The sequence below is a fragment of the Rhyacophila brunnea genome, unplaced genomic scaffold (assembly GCF_057557595.1).
Source record: "Rhyacophila brunnea isolate RB1 unplaced genomic scaffold, BYU_Rbru_1.0 scaffold_5, whole genome shotgun sequence".
Classification (NCBI taxonomy): Eukaryota; Metazoa; Arthropoda; class Insecta; order Trichoptera; family Rhyacophilidae; genus Rhyacophila; species Rhyacophila brunnea.
In genome coordinates this window covers 36,794,429-36,817,747 of record NW_028233170.1, presented here as the reverse complement: position 1 = coordinate 36,817,747, position 23,319 = coordinate 36,794,429, and the positions used below count along the sequence as shown (strand labels likewise).

The window sequence follows — 23,319 nt, the reverse complement described above, 5'->3', positions numbered from 1 at the left end:
AAATTGAACCTTGTCCTCAATGTTTCTTCTCCATTTTTCTCCGGTCTCTAATAAATCCTGTACACCAAGCAACTCAAGTGTGTCCCTACACTTGACTGATCGAGTAAAGCTTTGGTCTTCCAACCTACATGTTTGATGATAGCTAAAATTATCCTTTTGTAGGTAATGACTTTTGTCTGAATGGCAAAGAAATATTTGGTAAGTATATAAAAAAGGAAACTTAGACATGGATATTCAATACTTTTCTAAAATAATTTATTATTAAAAAAAAAAACTCTTACAATTCTAGTAAAAATCACCCAAAACTCAGCCAAAAGTACTGATAATCACCAAAACATTAAAAACTACAAAACGTAGTCATAAAATACTGTTTCAAATTTCTATAGTTGGACACGAATATTACATCACAAATTCGCATCTTACTGGGGTCCATTATTAATTTGGCCTCTTGTTATTATTAGAGTCAGTATTTGGCGCGTCTTTTTTCTGTAATCTCTCACGCAATTTTTGACATTGCCTTGTATCTTTAATTTGATCTTTGGGGCATGCAAGTTGCATTTCTCTCCATATACAATGACTGAACTTCAACGTCGATGGATTGCATTTTTTAACGGGTGTAGCATTTTCAGCCACCTGCTTCCCATTTGTAGCATTTCTTCCAGTGCTGCCTTCCTGTGAATCATTAAACATAATTAATTATACAGTAAAAATTTCTTTCTTAACTTTATTCTTTAAGCACTACGGTGCATGATTGCAGCATTAGTCCCGTGCGGCTCCGTCTCGGGACGGAATGAGCACTTAAAATCACTTCTTTCAGACACGTTTAAAGCGTCATAGAAAGCGGCCGTGCATATCCACGGCTGTGCATATATGACGGGTGGTGGTGGGAACTTTCTTTTTTAGTCCAGTTGGGGATAATATGATTTATTGAAAATTGCTTCGTTTTGAATATTCTAAAGACGTGACGAAACAAAAATAATCAGGGACTATTTTTTATGTCTCTGAACATTTGATTATTTAGAAAAAGTCTGAACAAACTACTTCTAATAGTGATAAAAATAATATTTTATTATAATATTATCATGCATTCAAAAGTCTGGTGAGAATATAATTTAGGTTTAAGAAAGTAAATATTTTTAATTTACAGGTAAAGTAAACTACTTTTAAATATTTTATTACGACACACAATAATCATTGTAGTGTATATTTGAAGTAATTTTAACCAAAGAGAAGTTTTCAAATATTTCGATTTATTAAATAAATAACACATTCTTCTAAGAATACAAAAAAAATTTCAGAACCTACATCATTCGCTTTGTACATAGTCCTTTTATTGTTTACTGAACTTTAGCTACTGTGTTCACTGAATGCTTACTCGAGAAAAATATTTTCATTACCTGAAGACATTTCGCAATAACTTTGTCAATGACGTCTTTTTGCCAATCCTTGGTTACGAGCTCGTCTTTGACGAACTTTGTCACGTCCTTTGCTGAGATGTTGCCGTCAGGACTCGCCTATAAAGAACAGAGCTATAGTAGCGAGGGAACACAGCATAGATATATTGGTGCGTTGAACAATACATCAGCAATTCTAAGAATCAATTGCACTGCTAGAGCGTATGACATGAAAACAACTTAATTTGATCACTGGTCTGCAACTAAATTGAAACAGTATTTTATAACATGCTGTTACACAGAGCGTCGTTTAGTATATAATGTAGTAAATCATGAGTTTAATAAATAAAAGTATATTATAACACTAATATATACACTCTATAGCTGTATAAGTAAATTATATGTAGAATAATATTGCTTTACGTTAGTATTGTAAGAGGTATTTAATTGAGACTTATTTTAAATAAGAGAAATTTGTTTGTGTTCATTCAAAAAATTAGACAATATAAATATAATAACATTAATAACGTATGAATCTAGAGTAGATATAAATATTTTCGATTTCATAGGATCTTTATATATATATAGGTATATTATATATATTAATTTTTAAATACCCTTCGATAGTCCACAATTCAATGTTTATTATTATTATTGTTAATTTATTATTTTCATTGTATTATATTTTACTAATTTAGAATAAAATATACATTTATATTGACCAATATACCTTTTATTGCAATGAATATAACTGAAATATAATTGGACGAGTCGTTGTTTCTTGTATCAAATTTTTCAGGATTTAAAAGTAATAAATTGATCATTACGTATTATGTAAAACCAGGGAACCCTATTTTGTAGTACATAATCATGGAACACAAATGGGAACTCAAATACCTAACGGGTGTGGAGAAGCAGGCAACCGATCTAGAGTGTGGAAGACTAGGGATATACTTAAACAGGTATCAATAATATGTCATACATCGAATACTGCTCTCGGTATATGTATTGACGCTCATTTAATATTGGTGTATTGAAGGTTGAAACGCAAATTATTGCACGTCTATAAATAATGCGTGGTTCATTTTCGCAGAACTCTCACACATTCAAAACCCTGCATCAAAATGTAGTGTATTAGAATATAGCCTATTGGAATATTATTTGATAATCTATTCTGTGTGTAAAACCTATGATTGCGATCACAGAACAGATAATAAATAGAATACCGATAGACTATATTCAATCCGCCGCATCTTAATGCAGGGTTTTGAATGTGTGAGTGTCCTACGAAAATGAAGCACGCATTATGCACGTGCAATAGTGTGAGTAATACACCAACATTAAATGAGCGTAAATGCATAAACCGAGAGCAGTTTTTAGTATTCGACGTAAAACGTATTCATAACACGTGTGTGAGTTTAACTCGGATTCTTCCTTACTCGAGTCGGTTAGATGCTTCGCCTTACCCGTTACGTATTTCAGTTCCCATTATTTCTGAGTTCCCTGATTGCGATACTAGTATAATGTAAAACAATGATAAACCCATAGTAAATACATTTTAAATTTTTATTTTCTTATCAAATTATTGTCGAATATTATTATTATATAAACGGCTGTACTGTAAGAAATAAAATGGTACCCATGTTATTCACGAAACTATAACTATGAAGTATCAGTTCAATTGAGGTTAATGTAAGGTTGTTAAAAATATTGGAATAATACATTAACACGAGAATACTATAAGTTACAAAAAATATTTATTTAAAAGTCCAAAATAGAGAAAAAAAAAACCTTCTTAATGCTTAAATTATTCTCGCCAATGATGTGTTACGCCAAGTAATTTGTACCCAGGTCTCAACATCTGACGTACCAACTCCAACACAATATCAATCCTTAGAGACGCAGAAAATATACCGACGGCAGCTTCAGTTCACTTCTGGGTCAATGTGTATCCGTGTCTGTTGTTCAAATAGAATAAAGCCAACATACCAACTGAAGAGTTAGGGTATAATTCTAAAACGCTTATTATGGCAGTCTGACCACGTAGCTATCTGTAAGCTAGGCGCTTCTAAACTCGGGATTGTGGACGATGGAATGGAATTTTAGAATACAAAATACTGTAATTAATTTATCTGTAATTTTATTGAATTTTAATATACTTATATTAAATAAGGTAGGCTGTTAAGATGCGACATAAATAATGCTCACTAAACTTTTTCAGTCAATCGTATTTGTTTTCATAAACCATTTCTTTCATTCAACAAATAATTCACAAGATATCTTTAAGCATTGGGAAGCATTTCATGTAGGACCTACTAGTTTAAATAAAATTATCGCAATTCGGTATGAGGCTCGTAGCTTAATTGGTTAAAGCTTATTGGCGTGATACCAGTGGGATATACGGGTTTAAATCCCGTCGAGCATCGTATTTTTTCAAATGTGTTTTTTCCAGTGGATATATATCTGAGGTGTTTTCAAGTTATGTATGTTCAATATTTGTTTTCATTGAACTAAAAATATAATATGCAAATGGTGCTGGTTAGTTTTTAAAATTCAATTACCCTACCTAACCAAATTAAATCAAATTCAATTATAAATTTCAATATATTTTATTTCCATGCAGAGTAGCCAATAGCTACACTTTGGTGGTAACTTAGTGGATTACACTGTATGAATATATAATAGAACTAGTTTTGTACGCCTCAATAGAACATTCTCAATTATTGAATGTACCCATATTTTGTATCAGTCTAGAATGACTTATTGAAGTAGATGAAACCAGTCTTAATCATTATTAATTTTAATGAAATAAGAAGAAAATATTGTATTTTATTTTAATTAATAGAGTGCGTACATTTAGCCGTGACGTTTTTGAGTGAAAGGGATTTAAAAAAAATATTAAAATATGATTTGAATATTTCCCCCATATCTAAATCATATCTTATACTCTATGGGAGCCCATACTATAATCATCTTAGGATCAAAAATTTACAAATCAAGATAGAGATACATATTAGCGTCAATGTCTAAGCCAATTGTCGTATCCCTCAGATATCAAATTGATCAGGAAGTGAAAAAAACTGTAGGCATTAGATTTATTTTAATATTAATCAAAATTATTAATCATATTTGATTGAAAACGGACTTTAAAGCTTTGATAAAATGTTCGCAATGATATGATAAGTAAATATTTAATTATTAATATTTTCATAAAAAAATGAGAGTTACGCTACTTGGATCGGAGCACTATGGAAGAGTAATGTGCAAAAAATCAACTCATTGTGAACATTAACAATTTTATTTGAAATATTATTTTATTACAAATTGAGAATTTTTTTTTATTGCCACACCAGTATCTTACGTTTAGAGGGATATAGCATTTGGCTGAAATATTTTTTTTCAAGTTAGAAATGGCTTAAAAATTAGTTTTGAATTATTTTGATATGAAATAATTTTTGGGATTTATGACACTTGGCCAGTTCGTTCATGTAAGAGTATACAATAAATATATTGCCATAAAAATGTCACTTTAGTGAAAAGTGATGGTTACGACAATTGGCATGTTCAGTGACGTAGATATTATAATATAGAACAATAATCTAATATAGAAGGCGGCTCTCGTGGTACAGTGCGCAAGGCGCTTGCCTTCCACCCGAGAGTTCTGGGTTCGATTCCCGGTCAGGTCACACAATATTTATGTGTTTTTATCAAAGCCTGGGTGTTTGTGAGTGTTTAAAATTACTAAGAAACCACCTTGTACGAAAAAGCAAGGACATGGTTATTAATAATACTAAAAAAAATATATTATAGATAAATATTTTTTCCATTCATTAGTGTTGAATAAAAATATTGTAATCGGGTCGTAAATGTCAATAATAATTTAAATAAAACCAGTGTAAAATTAATTCGATATTTGAAATTATATCGTTTAAAAATGTTTATAACTATCAAGTCAGAATAACTGAGAACAGCTATTGTTATAAACTGAAGTAGTCTTATCTACTACTACATAACACTCCCTGTTATACCTACTGGTAGATACAGCCACTAGGGACTACGTCCGTGTATGTATATATGTTTGTGTTTTGATAATAAGTTTTGCAATATTAACGCTAATATTACTTAAGACATTAAATGCGCACGAATACATGCTTGACAAAATTTAGCTCACTGAATTTTAGTGAAGCTCAGGTACGTGTGTACCAAGCACGTAGCGCAAATGAGACACATCTCGCTAATTTGGTTCTGAATTAAGTACGTAATACGTATGGAGAACTGCGTGTGATGTAATTACCACTCTATACTCGATACCTCATAAAGGATGAATGAGATATACAGTAGAGACAAAAAAATTGAGATAAAATGATACATTAAAATGATTATCAACACATATAAAGATATATTCATTGTAATTATGATTTTAAATTTCAATTTGAGACATTAAGTACTAGTAGAAATCTTTTTTAAAAAAAATACGACGCCTGACGCCACTTCAACCTGTAAACACTGGATTCGCACTAACGTGCTTTACCAAATTATGTTACGGGCATCCTACTTAATTACGACAAATTTAACTAGTACTTCTTACATGAAATGCTTAATTAAATAATTATAATAAATAATTATATTAATATTGACAATCAGTGGTTGTGTTATCAAATAAGATATCATAACTAGGTACCTTTATACTAACTGACGCTTGGATCTCTCAGTTTTTTTATTTATCACGTACGTGCTAATAATTTAATATACCATTTCTTTTATTCAATGAATAATTCACAAGATTTGAGAATTTAACATTCTATAATACTGAATATAAATAATTTGAGCGCCTAGGTGACTGGTTACAGTATAGGCTCTTTTGATGTTATAAACATATAAACATACCACATAAGCGTGAAGCTCGATAGTTTTGATAGAAAATATGATGTAGTTGAAGCGACGGCGAGTGAGATAAAGCGATGCAGTAGGCTTTGTGTAAGAACAATCATAAAAAATAGTATCGGTTACAATAATAATTGCATTCATCCGGTGTAATTCGTGCGCAATGTAATAAATCGCAATCTGCGCAAGTTTAATGTTTAATTTTTCTACTGTAGTTGCAGAGATTTTGTTATACTTTGAGTAACTGGGTTGTTTACCCAATTTGTGAGAAATACGATTTTTTTAAGATCGTTTATAATTTTCAAACTATTCTGCGTCGACTGCGTCATATTTCACACTTTGTGTTTGTTGAAATTTTTAAAAAGTTTAATTATTTCGTTATATATAACATATTTGTATTTTTTTTTGCATTTTATGCATAAAATTTTAAATATAAGTATTTCGTTGTAAATATAAGTATATCTTATAGTAGTACACAATTAGTGGCAAGCATCTACCACATGGTCTCAAGCTGACATGGACCCTAAAGTATTTGAATAATGTTAAATTCATTATATGCAAATTAGTTATAAATTCAAATACAATATTTAAAAATCTCCACGTTTGGTTACTTTCCAATGTTTTATTTAGAAAAATCGTTTGCAGTCATTAAAAATACAAAAAAATAATTTGTTTACAGACATTCGTCCAAATGAGAATGCGCCGGCGTTATTTGCCAATGCGTGCGTATTTCACTGTTCCCAATACAACGCAAATCAAAGCGATACAGAAAATCAGAATTGGCAAACAAATAATAATGCACGGAATAATAAATTTGCATTTTTGATTGTTATGTTTACATAATCCTGCGTGCAGGTTGTAGGCACAGGTTGATGAACATCTGATTGGGAAATTCGTTTACGTACCGTTATGGCTAAAATTTTCACGCGGGCTCGCTAACCTGAACTGAAATAATATACTGTTTTTAAAACATTTAAAAAAACATATAACTACTAAATATTTTGGTTTTTCTTCTTCATAAACATTTACCAACAAGATGTCAATCATCATTATCACCTGTATTATCAAATTTTGATTATCTGAAGAGTTTTACCGTTAATTTTACCAACACTGTGGAAGAACATGTGAATTTTTCAGACGCTGCATTCGAGCCTGAAATCCAAAGTTTTAAAAGAAAATATTCTGCCACTATACCATCGCAAGAACAAGACCAAGAATCTATTAGTGAATTAAAATGGCTTATCAATAAAATTTCAGCCACCTCAGGATGTCTACGAGACATTGGTTTAAAAACGACGCCATCAGAATGGACAGCAAAACAAAGATTTATAAAACTCAAATTAGACTAATTTTGAGATATGGAATCGAGACCAGAATGGAAACAGTCTTAATTAAGCGCATACTGTAAAGTCTAGAAAAAAGGACATTGCAGGCAAAACTATTAGATATCTTACCTACAAGATATGTTTGTTTTGACTGAAAAATTTGACAACTTGGGGAATGGGGAGAATAATAATGAAAATAATGGAATGTATACATGAACTTCACATTAGTAAAATTCACAGCAAGATCATATCCGATCGTATTCTCTGCAGACATTCTAAAAGATAGAACCATTCAATTTATGAATAAAAGCCAAAAAAATATGTTTCAAATAATTTTGTCATTAGGTACAACAACGTACCACAAGTGTATCCATTATATCATACTACTACGCTAGGTATAATAATATAAGGTGGGGCAATAATCCTGTAATAATAATATATTAAAATAACTTAAATATTTTTTTTTCCAGAATAAATTTCAATAATTGAAAGCTTTTAAGATCATCAACGAATTCGAGGACTACTGCTGTGATTTAGCTAGAATTTAAGGAGTATGCAATATTTCCATCCGATGGATAATTATTGAATGACTCAGGTAGCGTTCAAAAACCGTATAAGGTAGGTACCATAGATACGCAACGGTTTCCAAGACATAGTGATTTGGTGGAAAAATCGCGTATTTACTTTAATTTCTCATATCACATGGTCCGCAACAATAGAAGTCAATCTGGAATTCTGATATACTAGTAGCAATTTATTATCAAGTAAGTTTGCAGTATTTCCGTTTTAAAAATGTTATTAAATTCAGAGTAAAAATACAGAGGTATTTAACATTCATAATTTTGAAAACTTTTGAAAAAAGTAAGACACGCAGCAGGAATTAAACCTGCATCTCTCGGGTTTCGCGCCCATGCTACATGCATTATGCTATAGGCTCCATACTTAATTGCAATGAATTTAAACTAATCGCGCTTTTCAAATAGAGTTACTATTAGCGATATGCTTTTGTGTTTTAAATCAAAGTAGGTATTACTTTAATTACTAACCGATGCCACGGATCACTATCATACGTATATTTCACAATATTTAAGAATGTAACATTCTAATTATTGAACATACATAATTTTGAAAAACACTTCTGAAAAAATATATTGTAACCAATAGAAAAATCTTATTTGAAAATACAGAGGTATTTAGTAAAGTTATATTATTATAGCAGGATTCATACCCCGGACAATGTTGTAAAAATTAAATGAATTGGAAATCAACATTAATTTTATTAGCTGTTAATAGTATTGACGAATTAGCGTGCTGAATTAGTTACGTGTATAGTTCATGGTACGTGAGTTTTATAACCGCATTTATATAATATTCAATAATATAATAGCTCGAATCTGGATTTCCGGGTTAACGAGTCGTCTTTTTGAAAGCAAAATATTATTTTTCATCCAAATATTAGCACAACTCGCGTGTGGTTTTTCCGCTATGACAAAAAAAATGTTTTTTTTTCAAAATTGCATACCTAATTACCTTAATTATTTTGTAATAAAATCATATATATATTATTAAATTCAATCACGATTAATAGAATATAAATATGGTGACTTAAATATAACTGTCTACATCCATGGTACTGAATATTTTGCATTAATCATTTGACAAAAATACCCATTATGGTGTGATGGTTATGTATTTTTTTTATTGTATGTATAATAGAACATACTATTTCTATCGCTTATTGAATAACGATTGACAAAATATTTATATAATTAAATTCTTCCTTTTGCTTATTATTTTTAATTTAAATTTTAATAATATCCTGTATTGGAACAAAATAGGGAGTAAATTTAAATAATTTTTAAATCGCCACCACAAATGTCGCTGAATTGTTTTCATTATCGTATTGCTAATGAAAACAATTACGTTGCATTTGACTAGCAAAACCACATACAGATTTGGTCATTTTATATGTTACGAAAGTATACAATTTTATTATTCTATGCAATACGTACAGCAAAATTTAACCATACCCTAAAATCTATAACCTTACTACGTTATTGTGAGGTTGTTAACCGTGGCAAATAAGTATAACAGGTGCCAGGCGAAAATTCTAAATCGCAACGGTAAAAGTGTGTTTGAAAAAACGAAGGAGGTTATTTTTAAAAATGAATTATCACTTGTAAACGCACCAAAAACTATAGAAGGTGACCGACAATACAGTTATAAAATGGCATTCAAGCAATAACAATACCTAAAAATCTTATTATAATAAGTTCAAAGTTACGAACTAAATATAATTAAGTGTGCAGTGAAATTGATTGTCCGATCTGTATAAATGTACCCCTAATCTCATTGTATTAATAATAGTAAACCTAACGCTGCACTGAGGTATCAAATTTTAAGTCTCGTATTTTTTTCACTTTTACTGAAAAACAACTATGTGATCTGAGTCCCTGCAAATGCTCCCGTACTCTTTAGTGAAATTCCAACTCAGGATACAGCTTGGAGAAGTTATCAGTATACACTGAGTTAACATTTGAATGACATGCATTACTGATAGTTTATAAAAATAATAAATGACAAATAACATTGCAATGTTGGTAATTTAAGACAACTGAAAACAAGAAACCCCCGTAGTAAGTAAGTCAGTATTAGTAAATACAATAATAAAGTAAGCCAATATTGACGGAATTTTTGAGACTTCAGATTGCGGGGGTATTGGATAATATCTGGAATGTTACTATATGGAAAGGAAGCTTAGTGGTTAGACCCATTGTACAGCTAGCAAAAACGTGTGTTCAAATACTACGCGGTACAAGATTTTTTTTAGGATTTGTGTAATAACTATTTCACATAACTTTTCCAAATTATGAATTGTCAAAAGTACAATAGTTACTAGTATGGCAGTTTGTAATACGTTAATTTGTGTATTATTGTATCTTAGTAATCTAATATTCCTCTAATATACCTAAGTATAATTAAATTAAATTACCCTTTAATAAATTAATATAAAATTATATGAAATAGTGATATTATTTAACAACTAGCAACAGTATATTAGATACGTTATTAATTAATTCACTTTCACAGCAAATTTCAGTAGAAATTATGTATATTGCCTTTTACTTAATCTTTAACGGATAACTGCTATATATATTTCAATCAACTTGTTTTAGTTGAAATTTAAAATTTAAATATGTCAACTTATCCTTTTTAATTGGAAACAAACTAAATATAAAAACTCAGTTTTAATAAAAGACTTTCTGGTTTGTTAGTGAAATAATAATATACTCACATTACACCAAAATTATTACTTCTTAGGAATCAAAAATATATGCGTCGTCATAAAATAAATATAATCTTACTATTAAAAGTGTAATAATAATATTGGACCATGGGGAAATATTTGATTATTACAACGAGTTCGTCATTTGAAAAGTTTTCGCGGAAATATTTCCAAGATAACTCCACCTGAGTTTTAGAAACTAACTAAATTGTTTTTGGTACCTACCTACTATGAACAGCTCATGCATAATAACAACCTACTTCAAATATTGAATTATGTTTACAGATGAATATACAGGTACATTATATTTTAGTAGGAATATCGATAAAAAAATGATGTATAAATGTGACTAGATAAATAACAATTAACTTAAATATAACGATTCAAAGAACACTTCTGTAAAACATTTAAAATGTGAGTTATGTATTAAATAGTTTTGCATTCAGCTGACAAATTTAATGTACAGTAACTTTAATAATTTGACTTATACTATTTCTTTATAATACATCACACAATATGTGTTAATAATCGGCTACATAAGCCCACTTCTTATGTAATTAAACTATGCATACGACCTTTAATCGTAATAATAATAAATAACATTTGCTCAGTATGATAATAATTTTGTATCGCATTTAGTATTGTACTTTTTTAGATACATGCTCGTATATAATTACAGAAAATAAGTTTTTAGTCTTGTTACCTACTTAAATTGCATAAAGTAGTACTTAAATATTTGCGGCGAGCAGGCAATTACCGCAAATATTTAGTAACTCGGTCAATTTTTTAAATCAATAACTTGTTTTAGTAGGCATCCACTTAATTGAAATTCGAGTAGAAATACCTCGCAAATAATGTATTGCGCATACATTAAATTTAATTCCAATACGTAACAGTTTACTAGTAGAGATATTGATATTACAGTTATACATATTACAGTTATATGCCCCACCGTTGAGTATATCTATAGTAGTTGATTCACGAGTCAATTGTTACTACTAAGGTACTATCTGATGAAAATAACCTTGGCCTGTAGTACTTATTGAGTTTATTCGACTCATTGTTTGATATCAACCTCTCTACCGTTGATGTTGTTTTCTACTCCTGACTCTTGGGTAACATATTTATAAACATATAAACAGATCAAAATTGCTTTATGTACCAATCAATTTTAACCGCCTGTCTTTTAAATGATGTAATCACATAAATATATTATATATTCCTAATATGTACCACGATATATACAATAATACGATAATAATTAGACAACGAATCAGATCATCATAATATGGATGTTTAACTCAAAGCATAAGCTAGTGCAGGGTTTCCCAAACTCGAACCTGAATAGGTGTTTCGCGACCATTTGGAAAGGTTTTATACACTGGAACACATTTAAAGATCTTCTACTAAGTAGAAGTAAAATAAGTAAAACTAAAATAATTAAAGAATCTACTTCATATTGAAAGGCGAGTGATGATCAATCTCCTGAAAGTCCTCAAGCCTGGGGGCCCGGCGTGAGAGATTGACCAGCCAAGTGAGATAAACACGCATCACAAACATGCACTAATAGTAAAAAATGTCGCCTGAGGCGTTGTTTCATTCCAAGCTTACTAAAATTTAATAGTATGTGGTTTTGCCATACTTACAATTTTTGATTATTGTCGATATTTGACATGTCCATAATTGTGCAATCAACATGAAAGTGGGTGTATTAAAAATACAAAAAATCGCTAAAAATACCCTAAATTTTACCTCGAACACCATTTGGAATATGCAACTGTAGATAGTCACATTACCTTTAACCTTAGCGATAAGTAGGGGGCCCGTCAAAGATCCTAGCCTGGGGGCCCGCTTCGGGATGTGGGGCCATGATCTAAGTACACACCGTGCGCATTAAAAAGATGGGGTACCTATATTATTTTTAACTGACTGGCTGTCTTGTCAGTTTAACAACATTTGCCAAAATTGGCAGAACGGTTAGCTGCACTAATAAATAACCTACAAAATAAACTAAGTGTTCCGTTAAAATTTCCGGGCTTGCAAAGTGTTCCATTACAGAAAAAGTTTGGGAAACCCTGAGCTAGTATATGACTAAAATATAAAATATGGTCGCCAATCAGTAACTTGTGGTTCATAGATGCTAGGAGAAACCCAAAAATATTTTTTGATAAATTACTATGAAATAATACAACTTATAAATTTATTACGCAATTCGTGGTAAATTCTACTTTATACCTACTAGGTACCTATAACATGAAAAAATCATGGTCAATTGTTTATGCTCACGTTCAATATTATTAATATTACCTACGTAAATATGTTTTCAATATCGCAGAGCTACCAATCCAAAAAACTATGCACCATATTATGCGGTGGCGGGTTTTTAGCGGTGTGAATGTCCGTGGAACCGACCGATTTTGAGGATCCCATGATAAAAAATAAAAACCGTAAATTTCAACTACAAACGCCTAGTAAAAATATCAACGCATCGCAACATGCAACTAAACGTAATTATTATTGAAGATGACAGTGTTCACACGTAATAATATTAGTCGTTTATTTTGTTATGTACAAGTACGCTTTTATGAGTATGTTAAAAGCCCATTTGACGTTAGTTGCAGGGATTTTTATGTAATATTTTATATCCAATTTCTATATGATAAATACGCATTCTATATCATAAATCGTTCAATGAATTGATTGCTCCATCTACGTCAAATAAAATTACCTCTAACCATAGATACTATTCGTCAAGATTCAATTAGTTACACAATTGTAAATTGGTACAATATGTGGCAAATAACAATATGTATACATTTTTTTCGGCTTTTCAGCTTTAATCCTTTCTATGCCGCAATTAGTTAATTGATAGTAATTAACATAAGAATTGGTGTAATTAGGGCGTGCAAAGACGCTTTGGGCACTTAACCGGTTAAGAATCGATGTCTCCGCCGAATCTTAGGGGTACATTGGTACGACCGCGTTACAAACACCCGAGTTCGTGAGCAGACACAGCAGCCTTCGGTGATTGACGTAATCACAAAGAGACGTTTTACGTGGCTGGGACATTAGTGTTCCGGATGCCAAATAGTGCGACACTTCGTACCCTTGTGGCACAGCATCAAGGGTTCCGTCGTCGTGGCCGGCCCTCCCTCACCCTGCAGCGGTGCTACAAAAGCGATCTACGCGCTGCAGGTCAGGAATGGTGGGAGGCGCAAGAGTTGCCGATGGATCGAATGAAGTGGCGCGAACTTGTGCTTGTCCTATACCCCAATGCTGGGTCGTGACAAGGTGAAAGAAAGAAGAATAAGGTACATTTAAGTACTTTTTACGAGTAAGTCTCCACAAGCCTCTGTCACAAATATTACCGGAATTTGAAATATTACTCGTAGTACAGTGTAGATAACTCACCATTAAGAGATACCAAGAAATTAGAGCGGCACACTTGAAATCGGTGTGTGTAATTTTGTGTAATGAGCTTGAGTGAAAGCCTAAAAAACTAACCCCCTTAAAATACATTAAAGTATATTGTACCATAACGATCTTGTTATTTCTTAGTAGGTATCATGGATTTATACAAAAAATAATAGTAAAGAATACCAATAAGTTTGTATTATTTTCAGCTATTATGATTAATTAAATTTTGCTCAATATCGCAAGTTTTAAATATATTTCTATAAATTATAGGAATACGCCCTGAGAAAAATACCAAAGTTTCGGTAGATTGTGTGACTATTTTTGTAAATGCATTTAGAATAAAATTTATAAAAAAATAAGTGTCAAACAATAATTTAAAAACCATTAATACTCATGCAATTGAATCATCATTAGAGTAATCAACACTATTCGCATAGATAGACCGATTATTAAGTATATTTTGATAGTATGTATTATCAATTTGGCTAATTGAAATTAAAAATGAATTTTTATAATATGTCATGCAATTACGTATAGTGAGTAATCAAAGCATTCAACGGAATAACATATTATGATCAAATATTATTTCAATTTATATCAATACTAAAATTATTAATGAATTAATACTGTGTACATATACAATCAATATCATTTATATTAATTAAAAATATAATATTTTAAATTATTCCTGGTTATCATAGAAATAAATATATGTGCACGTTTGCAATTTAAATTATTTCTTTTAACATGTATGTATAGTAGTAAACATTTAGGTTTTTACCCATGGCATTATGTTAAGTATTTTTAAAGTTAATTTTTTTAACTTACCAGTCCTCTTTTCTTAGATACGCATTCCATAACACACTGTAAAAAAAGTATATTATATAGTTTAAAACAATAAAAAAATATAACGGAACAGTTATTTTCAAAACAATAAAATTAAAATGTCATTCAGATATAAAAGCTACATAATCTTGTGTGAATATTTGAAAATATTTTTTTAGTTTACAGGTAAAGTACCACCCCGACAATACTAACAAATTTTCTAGATTAAAAAATATAAATAATGAATCTTCTATTTGCATATTATTTACTTTCAGATTTACTAATCTTTTATATATAAAGTAGAATTAACGTTTAGTTACTATGTTTAATTTACACTACCCCGCTCATTTCGTAAGCATTCTTATGTCGGTGGTGTTATACCTATATAATGTGTTATGTAGTATTTGGGCAAAACTATGTAAGTCAAAAATAACAATATCAGAGTAGAATATTTTTTTATCTATATACCTAATTAACTTTTAAATATTTCTGAATGCAACAATTGTATATAATACATAAAACTCAGTTAAATATTATTCTATTCAAATTTGGTAAATTACACTGGGTATACCTAAGTCAGTGTAACAATTATTCTCAATATACAAATAACAAATTTTAACAGTTTAAAATTAAATGATGACTTACATACTTTTTCTAGAAGGTACAGTAAAAATAATTAAAACTCATTTACGACAAAAATCAAACAGATAAATATTTAATTTACGAGAAAGTTTCTCAAATAAATTGGCAAATGGTATAAATATAAGACATAAAATTATTCTTCAAAATAATAATTAAATGTTGCTTTTTTCCCAAAATACAACTACGAAAATGATACTTGACCCGGCCGCACATAGAAACTCTTCTAGACTTTGACGTGACCATCAATCAAATTGCCAGAATTGTGCAACTCTTTTCCGAGCACACAGGTTAGACCATGCCGGGACAGTGAAGTCAAGTGACTAGCCGAAACGAATGACTGATCGCAAAAAGAATAATCTGCGCGATGATGTAACAAAATCAAACCGAAAAAAAATTCGCCGTTTTGTAGTCGAGACAGGTTTGTATATGCGACCGGGAAAAATTATTGTAAATGTATCATAATATTGAAAATCATATTTTTTTTCTTTCAGAATTATCATAATAATTAATTAATAACAAATTACAATAATTGCAGTAGATACATCTTCATATCAGTAAGATACAAAAAGAAATTAATTAATCTTACGATAAGTTCCTCCTTAGACTTGGACATCTTATCGCAGTTGAACATGTCAACAGGTCCCGTCTCTTCCACCTTGGTAGCGCGAGATTTGCGAACTTCCACAAAACACTCGCGCCTCAAGTCCTTCAAGGCATCTCCGTGCATCTTGAAGTCATCTTTGTCCCCGCAGCACGATTTTTGATTTCGATTATTCTGCGGGCCTTTGCTTTAAACAAAAACAAAATTAATTTAGATACGAAATTAATACATTACATACAATATAACATGAATATTTATTTAATTACAACACTTAACATATTTAAGTTGTTGTAATTGAGGTACCTAAAAACAAAAAAGTAGTTTTCACTACATGCAATAAATAAAATTAATGCTAATTATTGAAAATATTAGTATTAAAGTATTTCTGAATACAAAAAAATATTTAAGTACAAATCTTAATTATTTTAAGATCCAAATTTGTAATTTAACTACAATGTTTTTTCCATGAGAACTTACTTATCAAGTATTAAGCACAGCTGTTTTATTTATAATATAATGTCACTTCTAATTATTTTATTATGAATGTTTTTTAACAAAGCCATTGTTAATGTAATTTATAGCTTGATCGTATATAAGTAATTATAGGAATTAAAGATACTAAAACTGTTATTCTCATCATTATTTTTTGTGAATGATTTTTCTTTCGGTAATTCAATTAATATATTTTTGAGATACTTGTCTTATAGAATATGAATTGTTGTTACTTATTACACTATTTATACATAATTTGAAAAGTAACTTTACTAATTTTCTAATGGCTTGAAAGATGACAGATAAATGTAAAAATACCAGATATTGTTATATTGTGATAATTATTACCAAAAAAATAATAATTGCTGGCATCGATTCCGATAAACAATTTTATTGTAAAACGTGCTATTTTTTTATTAAAGCAACAAATATGATAATTTAATTTTTAACTTCCAAAGAACATATGTGGGTGGCAACGGATCGGCGTATTACAGTTCTCAAAATATTATCATTTATTTAATTGCCATTTATTTATTTAATGATTCACATGCCATCAACAGTTTTTAATAACGCTGACTCGGTGAGAAAGGAAAAAAAAAGTTAGAAAAACACTGGCAAATTACTTCTTGCAAGTAGCACTTCTTCACCTCAGTAACATTATTAATGTTTATCATATTGAAATGTTTTTCTTACCAAAAGCCTGGAATAATTGTCTAAGCATTTATTTTTACTGACCTGGGTTAAATAAAAAGGCGATCGATAAAATCTCTGACTCGTAATACTCACTCAAAATAGCCACTCGATATTCTCATTCGATTTTCTCACTCGTTAACCTCATTGTACCTTGCTAGATAACATAGCGCCTCGGAATATTACCTACATCTCTATTAAATTGTACCATTGCATCACTGTATCTGTCAAACTTGCAAATAAACATGCAATCTACTCGTATATCATCCTCAGACTTCAGTTCTTAACTCCAACGTTCATCCACTTCACCTACTGCCACACATATTTTGGAAAACCTCAAAAATATACATATGAGAAAAACCCTTCCTCACATTCTTGACTTATTAAGATCCCTTTGCTTTTAAGTTATCAATAATTCTATAATTATTAATGCAAATTATTTCGTATAACTACGTTTTAACTGAAGTTTTTATAAAAATAAAGAACTCAACACTCCTAAACTTTGTGTATATTCAATATTTCTAGCAGTAATTTTTGATTTATTCAATCAATTACGTATATTAGAATAATGTTAGATTTGATACGTAAATAAGAATATCTCAAACATACAAATATTTCGCACCCTCGCAACTAAACCGCCACAAGTCCAAATTTACGTGTTTTGAGTTAATTACTAAGTTTCATTGTCTATCGTCCAAAGTACATGTACTGAAAATTTCATATCTCTAAGTCATCAAATTCAAGTCAAAACTTTATTCAATATCTAAACATATTTCAAAAACACAGTACAAAAATGCGAAAAGGTAAAAACTTATAAGCTGATTTTCTCTGTTTGACGATTTGGGATTGTGGCAGTTTAGTTGCGAGGGTGCGATTTGTCAATAGTTTTATCACTTTTTTATAATAAAATTATATTTAATAGTACTATAATATAAATATTTTAACTAAAATAATTATCATATAGGTACTTTTTAGAGAGTTGTATAACAATGGTCGATTATCGCGAGTCGATCTAACAGTAATGTAATAACACTAATAACACTGGCCGAGTGAAATGCAGTTTGCATTTCATTAAATTCAATTGTAATTACTACGGTTTGTAACTAGATTATGGCACTGGTTGGTTTTCTAATTATTACTGCTGCGTCAAATACATTTATCATACATTAAATTACATACTCTAGTATAGTATATTTTATTCTATTGATCAACTTTTCCATTAAATATTTAAATATATAAGTCAAGCAAATTTGAGTATTTTGGCCAGTACATACGCAATAAACAAAATTATATTTATTTTGTATTAGTTGAACATATTTCCCTAAGAAAAGCTAGTCGTAATGTAATTTATTGTATGATATCGACGAATATTTATTTATAAATTTTTTTTTTAGTTATATTATGGAAAGATTTTCATAAAATTATCAATTTTTAAATCACTTTAAAATATCTTTATAATTAGAAGAAGAACAAGGGCATTATTTATGTTGTGTGAATATTTGATCTATAAGTTATATATAACATTTATATTTTATATGTAATTAAAGGTATTACAGTTCTTATATAATTATATCAATTATGAAGATATACGACAGTATTATGGAGTGTAAAAAATAATAATACTTTAGAATTTATTATAATTTTATATAATATAAAATTTTTCCACTACACACACGATGAAAAGATATTAAGTAAATAAATTATATGACAACATTCTTTGTTGTTTTTTTTTTTGAGATACTTTAATCAGAGTTCTTCCACACCGAATAAATAAATCACGCTGTAATGAAACATTGTGATTTTAATAGTATTTACCATGTTGCTTGGTCACGTTTTTCATTATTTTTCTATACAGTATTTTATAAATTGTACAGGATGTGTATTATAGATCAATTTCTATTAATTTATTGATAAACGTGTATCATTCGTATTGAAACAAAAAAAACAATAAATAGATCATTATATAAAATATACTACATTATATATTTTATACTATATTATATATTTTACACTACAATTATCTTCAGTAGGTAATATACCTACATTGTATTTAAAATTGAATTAAATTACCTTTTTTATAAATAATTAATAAACATAACTTTGTATAAGTATACAATATATATATATATATATATATCATCACCTCAATACCAGTGGCGAGGAGTGGAGGTAGGCTGTTATAATTCGACATAAATAGTGCACAATAAGCTTTGCCAGTCAGTCATACTGATTTGTTTTCGTTGAACTAAGAATACAATTTGCAGACAATGATGGTTAGTCTTTAAAATTCAACTGAGCCCTGCCTTACCAAACCATAATAGTTTCTGTTTGCTATGGGCGATCCGACAAAAATAGTGCACACTTTTTCAGTCATACTTATCTGTTTTCATTGAATTAAGAATACATAATATTACAGATGGTGTTAGTAACTTTTTTCAAATTCATGAAGCCCTGCCTAAACCAAACCATAATCGATAAAAATGTGTTAATTACAAATTATTATGATTAATTTTACACATATTTAAATATTTGGTTAAATGGCATAATTTTTTATATTTTAGACATAAACAAATAATATTTTTTGACTATCATCTACTATGACTGTGATCAAGCAGGGTTTAATTAAATTATAAAAAACTAACAAATACTATCTACACATTGCAGTCTTAGTTCAATGAAAACAAATATTTTTAACTGACAAAGCTCAGTGTGTAGTATTTATGTCGGATCTTAACAGCCTACCTCCACCCTTCACCACTGCTCAATACTACACCTAGATAACTCTGATTTGGTCATTGTTTGGAAAATTAAATTTAAAATTTACTGGATTAACATAAATCTAAGCTATAAAGCTATAATTTTATTATTATTTAAAATAAAAATGGGAAATTGTGCTTGTCTAATTGGGAACAATTAAATAATGTTCAATCAAATGAAACAAGATTGTACATATTATTTTGTATTTGCTTAGCATTGATATCTAATATTTTCAAACATAAAATTAATAAATACAGTTCCCATTAACTTTTGATTAACCTAGTCTTATCGTTTTGTCAAGAAGGAAATGTAGAATCATATTCAATAGCTATCTCATAAAGAGTGAAAATCAAGTTATATAGCTCTAGTATTGTGGTGACGATATGTTATAATCCATGAAAAGTATTTTCTATGATGAAATATTATAACTGCCGTTTACCAGTTAATATGTTTCTATTAGTTTTTGGTAAAAAATTGAGAAAAATAATTTATGCGGTTCACTCTAATTAATTTAAAAGTTCTGAATAGTTATTATTTGAGATTTAGGTACTTTATAAAAGGCCAATATCATATAACATGCAATTCAACAATAAAAACCCAGTTTGATATTGATTTTTTCAAATATACTATTCAATTTATAAAGAAAAAAAAAAAAGATTTTCAGACAAGTCTATAAACTAAATATATTTTTGTAAGGAATATAATAATAATATCTTACGTTTTGCAACCAGTACTATCAACAGCAGGACTTGCAGTTGAGGATACATCTCTCTTAAGTCTGTAGTTTACTGGCATAAGGTATTCATCTTCGAAGAAATTTGTATCATCCGTTAAATCTTGCTGAAGGATCATATCTGAAATAAGAAAATAGGATCTCGTAAGCACAAAGATTTTATTGAATAGTGAAATCATTGAAAAAAAATTGTAAAACAATCATTAAATATTTTTATTCAGTATATTAATTGACTTACTATATTTTAGTGATCAAAAAATATTTGATCATTAAAGATAAAGATAAAGTAAAAATTTTAAATTCATAATATGGATTCCCATGAAATTTTAAAAGAGTTATAAAGAGATAAATAAGCCATTACGCTATTGTTAATTTCAAAATGTATTATAATGAAAGCTAAACAAATCGTCGAATGCATAATTTAATTTCGCGTTGTATTAAATATCTTGGTTCTAATTGTTTTAAAAAATTTATATTCTATGTAATAGTAATAATTTTTTTGATATTATAAACGAGGTACTATAAAAAGCATATCATCCTATAGTCATGAATATAACTCGACATCAAATTATACGTATAATGCAATTTAAAAACAATGTAACGTCCATTAAAAATGTTTATGAGACAACAAGTTGTCAACATCATAATGACAAGTTTTTTTTTACAAATACACGAAAAAATCAAGGTTTATGTGAAGCAGTATTTTTATGACAAAATTATCTGTTAACCATAAAAACACGATTCGAGATTTTTGTAAACAATCTGATTTAAATCATTGTATTTATTGTTTTATATAATATATATAATACAATGTCATTGATTATAATTTAACAGGATTATGTATCTAATGAATTTCGTTGACTCTAATACGGAAAATAATGAAATTAAAAATTAAATGTGATGAATGATTTTCCTTAACACAAAAAAAGTTTTATTTTATTGTAAAGGATTTTAGTTGCTAAAAGATATAAAACAAATGTCAATTATTATATAATAATTTAAAAATGATATTAAAATAAGGTTACAAAATATTATTTTCTTCATATAGGTATTTATAATATATTTAAAATTTATATGGTAGTCAGAAACTTGTTAATAAACTCACTGAAATCCGAATCTTCCCAATCATATGCATTTGTTATTGATATTAAAACCACTGTTAACAAAAAATACTGCGATAGTCTATTCATATTGATTTTTTAATAATAAATAATTAAATATATTTAACATTCATTAATTTCGAGAACAAAACTGGGACTGTGTTGCCAATACAAAATAAAACTGTTAACTAAAATTGTCGGTTACAAGCATAATGCTTATATAGACAGCGGTTCTCATCTGAGGGATTTTTGTGGAGAGAAAATTGTATATTTTTTACATGTAGTTTGTATTATTTAAAGTGAATCAAAGTTAACAACCATGAGCTGTGATTATTACAATGTCATTGGTGCATGGTTGATTAGGGTAATCAAACAACGTTTTTTTCATATATCTAAATATAGTCTCCATGATTTACGTGAATACAACTGAATTTAAATACCTAGTATATGAAATTGGGTATTTTTAGCACATTTGATTAGATTTTTTAAATGTATGAAGAGATAATTAATTTTTATTGAAACTTATTATAATGCTTAGTGAGATATATTTTTTTACTCTACTGTATATGTCTTGTATGTCAATTTTGATTAATAGATTTACCTTTAGTTTACTTAAGCTTAGATAATATTATGGTACGTAATTTCAAAAGGTAAAATTCATTTTAATCGTTTGACAAATTGTTACTCAACCTAGATAACTCAGAAATAATATACATTGAAATACCCAACGAGTGTGGAGTAACAGTTAACCGATCTTGAGTGTGGAATTATATGGGATAAACTTAAACACGTGCCAAGAATACGCTTGTCCTTCGTTCTGGCCACTGCTCTCGATTTATGCATTGACGCTCATTCACTATCGGTGTATTTGAAGGTTGCAATACACCCTATTGCACGTCTATAATGTGTGATTGATTTTCGTGGGACAAACACATTCAAAAGCCTGCGTCAATGTGGTGTATTGGGGGGTATAGCATATCGGAATTCTATTTATTAATCTTTTCTGTAACTCAGCCTATTAAAGACACCTAGCGTAAAATATGAAACTTACAATTATAAGTAGTTTATATTTTAAAGTAGTTTAATCCATCGCAAGTCAAAGATAAACATTCGATTTAAAAAAATACTTTGTAAATTGTGAATTCGTCAAAGTATCCAATCATATTATTTCTT

General features: G+C 29.2%; 1 protein-coding gene across 1 annotated transcript; it reads right to left on the bottom strand.

Moving 5' to 3' along the window:
• Nucleotides 1-238: 238 nt before the first annotated feature.
• On the bottom strand, nucleotides 239-22,322 carry LOC147066357 (uncharacterized). Its single transcript, XM_085955581.1, has 6 exons — nucleotides 22,152-22,322; nucleotides 21,032-21,167; nucleotides 16,360-16,561; nucleotides 15,135-15,170; nucleotides 1,398-1,514; nucleotides 239-672 (listed from the first exon to the last, which is right to left on the bottom strand). Exons 1-6 carry the CDS (start codon nucleotides 22,234-22,236, stop codon nucleotides 436-438), a joined length of 813 nt encoding a protein of 270 aa, XP_085811707.1. The 5' UTR covers nucleotides 22,237-22,322; the 3' UTR covers nucleotides 239-435.
• Nucleotides 22,323-23,319: the final 997 nt, after the last annotated feature.

Bases quoted from the DNA above. Each gene is read 5' to 3' on its own strand.
- LOC147066357 (XM_085955581.1), bottom strand. From the start codon at position 22,236: ATGAATAGACTATCGCAGTATTTTTTGTTAACAGTGGTTTTAATATCA. The intron at 16,562-21,031 runs GTAAGATATTAT...TTTTGTTTAAAG, and splicing joins GATAGTACTGGTTGCAAAAC to CAAAGGCCCGCAGAATAATC. The intron at 673-1,397 runs GTAATGAAAATA...AATGATTCACAG, and splicing joins TTATTGCGAAATGTCTTCAG to GAAGGCAGCACTGGAAGAAA.